Raw genomic sequence first — 5,177 nt, 5'->3', positions numbered from 1 at the left:
GGGGGGGGGAGAGCCGGAAGATGGCATCTAGGAGGAGGCCCTGGAGGAAGAGACCTTGGAGAGCGATATGGAATGGGTACAGAAGTCACTTCCCTCGCACCTTGAGCAGGAGAAGCAGCGGGAGTGTGGAGGTCTCCATTCTCTCAGCAGCAGTGGGAATTCCCTATATTGCTGAATGCAGGCTGGACAGCTATGACTCACTGTGCCTTTCTGGTGGAAAGGCCATGGGGACACCCTCCAATTCCTCACTGTCCCCATTAAACACCGAGGTCTAAAGTCTTGTGGGTGTTTAAACTGTAGGCTAACCTGAGTCCCTGGATATCTCTTATTGCAGGAAGCCCATTAATTAGAATTTCCTGTGCTCTCTGGCCACCCAGCACTCTCTCTGGCTACTTCTTCCCTGCTCACTATGAAATGTGTCCATCACTCTGTGTCTCCTTTTCCTAGGTCTTGGAGGGGTGGTGCTGGAGGAGGGGCATATGTTCCCTCCCCATCCTTTGTTGAGCAGGACCTGCGGAGGGGGGGGGAGGATGAGGGATGGGGGAGGAGGTACCATGTTGAAGCCAAGGCTACAGATCTACAAAAATGGTGTCATCCAGGAAGACTGGGTGCTGTCACTGTGTGGATGGGAGAGGCATGTAAGGCTCCTTACAGCCTGCTGGCCCTGGAAGGAGAGTGGCCTCTGGTATAACGCTTCCTGTAGAGGGGACCATGAGACGCCCACATCTACCTTCTGGGGCTGCCCTTCACCTTCACAGGGAAAGGATGAAGAAGCAACCCCAGGGCCCAACATATGTCATAGACTGCATGGGTTCTGGGCTCCACAGGGCTTGCTAGCATTGCTTTCTTTCTCTCTTGCCTGGAAAGACCCTCTTGCATTATGATCACCATCTAGAAGCCATTCCTGGTTCCCCTTTGGTGAAGTTAGTTTCTCTGTTATCTTTCCTTGAAGCATCCCTGGTACTCGAGATGCCCCCCCCACCTTTCTGGTCCCATGTTCCTCTGCTGCTCCAAGCTTGCAGTGACTGCTTGTATGGTTGAGTAGTAAGGACTGTGTGTCTGGATGATGGCGTCTGTGGTCCTGTCTTCTGGTCTGTCTGGGGAAACTGGGGCCAGTTTGAAGCTAATGCAGGAGAGACCTGGAGAGACATATACGCGACCACAGAGAGTTTGTGTAAAGTGTCCTGTCTAGTTAACTCTTAGTGAGGTGACCTCACTTCTGGTTTACTCTGGGACATTTTTGAGCAGGTGTGTGATCTGGGGCCGATCAACTTACTCAATACAGAGGTCAGAAAGAAACTTAGATATGACAATAGTTAACAAAGATAGTAACAATGATTAACTTTGCAAAAAGTTCTCCTTAAAATTGATACTGATTTTTGTTGTATAAGATGTAAGTGTCACAGCCTGTGCAGTTCAGAGGACAACTTTGGGTAGTCAACCCAAAGTTCAACCTTTACATGGGTCCTGAGGGATCAAATTCAAGTCACTAAGCCTGCATTGTCAGTCAGCAAGCCTTAGATATCAATTTTGTTCTGAGACAGAGTTCTATATAGCTCTGACTGTCCTGGAGCTCACTGGGTAGACCAGGCTGGCCTCGAACCAGCAGAGATCCACCTTCTTCTGCCTTCTGAGTACTGGAATTAAAGATGTGTACCATCATGCCTGGTTCATACAGCTCTTCTTTATGTGTTAGATCATTAGCTAATTATTTCACATACAGCATAGTACTATGATATTGATTTGGTTGTGTGTGTGTGTGTGTGTGTGTATGTGTGTGTGTGTGAACCTTTGAGCTCTTTGAAGAACCCCCTCTTCCTCATCCCCTCCTGATGTCCCTAAGACATATGTACAAGTTGGGCACAATGACACATTTGGGAGGCTGAGGCAGGAGGATCACAACTTTCAAGGCTATCTTGGGTTACATTGTGATATGCACCTCAAAAATTACAAAGCAGGGCGCTAGAGAGATGGCTCAGCGGTTAAGAGCACTGACTGCTCTTTCAGAGGTCTTAAATTCAATTCCCAGAAACCACATGGTGGCTCACAACCATCTGTAAAGTGTGGGACGTGGGTATAGGGGAAGAGGGAGGAGGGAGAGAGCCCATGTCCTGCATTGCCCCACAGTAAAAGGGATCTGACGCCCTCTTCTGGTGTGTCTGAAGAGAACGACAGTGTGCTCATATGCATTAAATAAATAAATAAATAAATCTTTCTTATTAAAAAAAAAAAATTACAAAGCAGAGGCCTGGAAAGATATTCAGTTGGTAAAGTACTTCCCACCAGCGTAAGGACCCCAAATCCACAGCACTCATGAGGAAGGTGGTCATAATGGTACATAAGTATGATCCCCGAGTAAGAGCAGTGAGATGGGTGGATCCCTGGAGCTCACTGACCAGTCCGTTCAGCCTCGGTGTGAGAGGTCCCCGTGAGAGACCCTGACTCAGAAAACAAGGTGGATGCTGTTTGAGGAATACCACCTGAGGTGTGGACATGCGCATATACCCACATATACACCACCACCTCTGCAAAGACCCTGGAATCTGTCATTGTCATAATCTATTGGGTTGACATTTGAGGAGCAGCTGGGATTTCTTGGGACCAAGTAATCTTTGGACTTGCGTGACAAACTGTAAAAAGTTCGCACACCAGACTCAGTCCCCGGATATAGTCTGATTGGTGAGGGTCCTTCACCTGCAGTAAAAGCCAGAACACAAGGTTCAGAGCCCCTGGAAACCCGGATCCTTAAAACCGGCGCCGGAGCCAGGCGCCCCCTGGTGGCAGTCATGGCCGCGCCCGGCCAGAGCCGAGGCTCGAATCGGAACTAGCCACTGGTTGGTTTTACATAGTGGGAAACCCGAGCCCAGAGAAGGGGCCAGGTTCGCTGAGAAATGAACTCTACTTACTTTGAGCGGCTGGTGCTCTTCCTGGTACTTTAAATGAGAGCCGAGAGGAAAGGGCTCCTTGATTCTCCAAGTCTGGGGATGAATGCAGTGAGCCCACCTTACAGAGTAAGAAATCGAATGGCACATGCCTTTAATCCCAACACTCGGGAGGCAGAGGCTGGCAGATTTCTGAGTTTGAGGCCAGCCTGGTCTACAAAGTGAGGTCCAGGACAGCCAGGGCTATACAGAGAAACCCTGTCTCAAAACAAAACAAAACAAAAACAAGAAAGAAATCGAACCCCAGAAGCTCTAATTGGATTACGCTCCCAGGACAGGAGGGCAGTGACAGGGACTGCAATTGGGGCTAGGCCTATCTGACCTCTAACCTCACCAGGACAGATGCCTGCTATCACCTTCTCCCCTCTCGTCACTTCCTGCGTTCCCAGAGCCTGCGCGGTGATGATTCTTGTTGTTCTGTCCTGAGAGCAGACCATCAGGAGAGAGAGGCCCTTGCTCCCTTCACAGGGGTCAAAGTAAACAGAGCCAGTGACTGCTCTTGGCTTGAGCAGGGTTGAGGTCGGTCTGGGAAAAGGGCACTGAACATGAAAGGGATAAGTGGCTTCTCCTGGCGTGCACTGGTACCAGAAGAATCTCTTAGGGGAGGAAGTGGAGGCTGACTGTGAGTCTTAGACAAGCGTTCCCTCCTCCGGAAGCCTCCCCACTTTTTGTCTGTTAAATAGGGTTCCTTGTAGGGGTTCAGTGGGACGACAGCATGGCGTTTTTTTTGGGGGGGGCAACTTGAAGCTTATAAGTGATGCTGGTTTTTAGCACTCCCCTGGGACAGAGCTCTGGGCTGGGAAAGGAAACAGCTACCAGGAACTGTCCTTTCCCCATGAACCCTGTGGCCTCTGAACTCTGGCCCACAGGACCTAAGCTGGCATTCTCTGCACGTGTCAAATGGCTTTCTCTACTCCCTTCCAAGTGGCTTGAGAATCTGAGACACCTTCTCTGTCCCTTCCTTGATCTAGCTGGATTGAAGGCCCGACTTCCATCCTTCATGGTGGGGGGTGTGTGTGTAAAGGCTGCCTTTAGCTTCTATCCAGACCCCAAGGAAAGCCCATTGGCGACTGGGGTTGTCTCTGGGGAGGGCGTGCTGAGGCCAGCAACTAGAACCTTTGGGTTACCACGTCAGGATCCTGTCATTTATGAATCAAACCTGTTCTGGTGTCCAAAGCTGGATATGGACCCTTATGAGACCTTGCACCGGTCCAGTTTTTTCTTCTGTGCCCCTCCGACATCTAGAACTCTGACCTTTTGCCTCCCTGTTTCTGGTCACAGTGCCCGTGTTTCAGATACCAGGCAGAGAGCAAAAGGGGGTGGTTAAAGGCTGGCAGCAAGAAAGGCTGACAGGAGGCGGGGACTCTGGGGGTGCCGAGGACTATAAAGGGGCACAGCCGTGAACAGGGAGACAGTTGAGCAGGAGGTAGGTGTCTGGGCCCAACACTCACTTGCTCAGGACACAGGGTAAGTGAGCTCATTCTGTCCTGCCTCTGGGGACTCCATGGGCTGAGGCTGATGATGGAGGGTCGGAATTGGTGCTTTGTAGGGCTGGAGCCCTCACGGGCCCTAAGGTACTCCTTGGGCCTCTCTCTGCATCTGGACAAACCTGTCCATGGAAAGCAGGACCCACAGTGTTATAGACTTCTGTCCCTCTGCTTTACAAGTTAATTCTGTGTTCCCCACCCCGTGGTTCCCACCAGCTCTGGCCATTCCTGCATCCCCAGAGCCATCAGTGTCCTAAGTCCTGTGTAACCAGCCCTCATACCCAGTTCTGCTGTTTTTCTATGTCTCCGAGTCCTGGGTGCTCTGTCTGCTGGCTTGAGGGGTGTGTATGTGGAGGTGTCCTGTTTTCTAGGGAAGGAAGGTGGTTGATGCTGGTGGCTCCTGTGTCTGCCCTTGTCCCCAGGCTTGGCTTGAAGAAATGTGTGGTAGGCGGTGGCTGGGCAGGTAGGTCTTGGACACAGGAGGATCTGCTGATGGTCCGTGTTCTGCTTCCATGATTCCTTGTTCATTAGATGGCCGTCGCATACTGCTGCCTCTCCCTGTTTCTCATATCCACTTGGGTGGCTCTGCTGCTGCAGCCCCTGCAGGGTGTCTGGGGAGCCCCCCTGGAGCCAATGTACCCAGGGGACTATGCGACACCTGAGCAGATGGCACAATATGAAACTCAGCTCCGCAGATACATCAACACACTGACCAGGCCTAGGTAGGGCAGTGTGTGTGTGTGTGTGT

General features: G+C 51.1%; 1 protein-coding gene across 4 annotated transcripts in view; it reads left to right on the top strand.

Annotated features, from left to right (window-relative positions):
* The first annotated feature begins 3,334 nt into the window (after positions 1-3,334).
* Positions 3,335-5,177, top strand: part of Ppy (pancreatic polypeptide) — a 2,419-nt gene continuing 576 nt past the window's right edge. For 2 of the 4 annotated variants that reach the window (XM_029546551.1, XM_029546550.1), the window contains exons 1-2: positions 3,335-3,461; positions 4,961-5,151. In XM_029546551.1, the coding sequence (XP_029402411.1) occupies positions 4,961-5,151 (191 nt within the window). In that variant the 5' untranslated portion in view covers positions 3,335-3,461. Of the gene's footprint in view, positions 3,462-4,361; positions 4,410-4,960; positions 5,152-5,177 lie in introns of those variants that run through there. The other 2 variants (XM_021213934.1, XM_021213935.2) reach the window with 2 other exon arrangements.

Source organism: Mus pahari, chromosome 14 (assembly GCF_900095145.1).
Source record: "Mus pahari chromosome 14, PAHARI_EIJ_v1.1, whole genome shotgun sequence".
Taxonomy (NCBI): Eukaryota; Metazoa; Chordata; class Mammalia; order Rodentia; family Muridae; genus Mus; species Mus pahari.
This window is presented reverse-complemented; position numbering and strand designations above follow the sequence as displayed.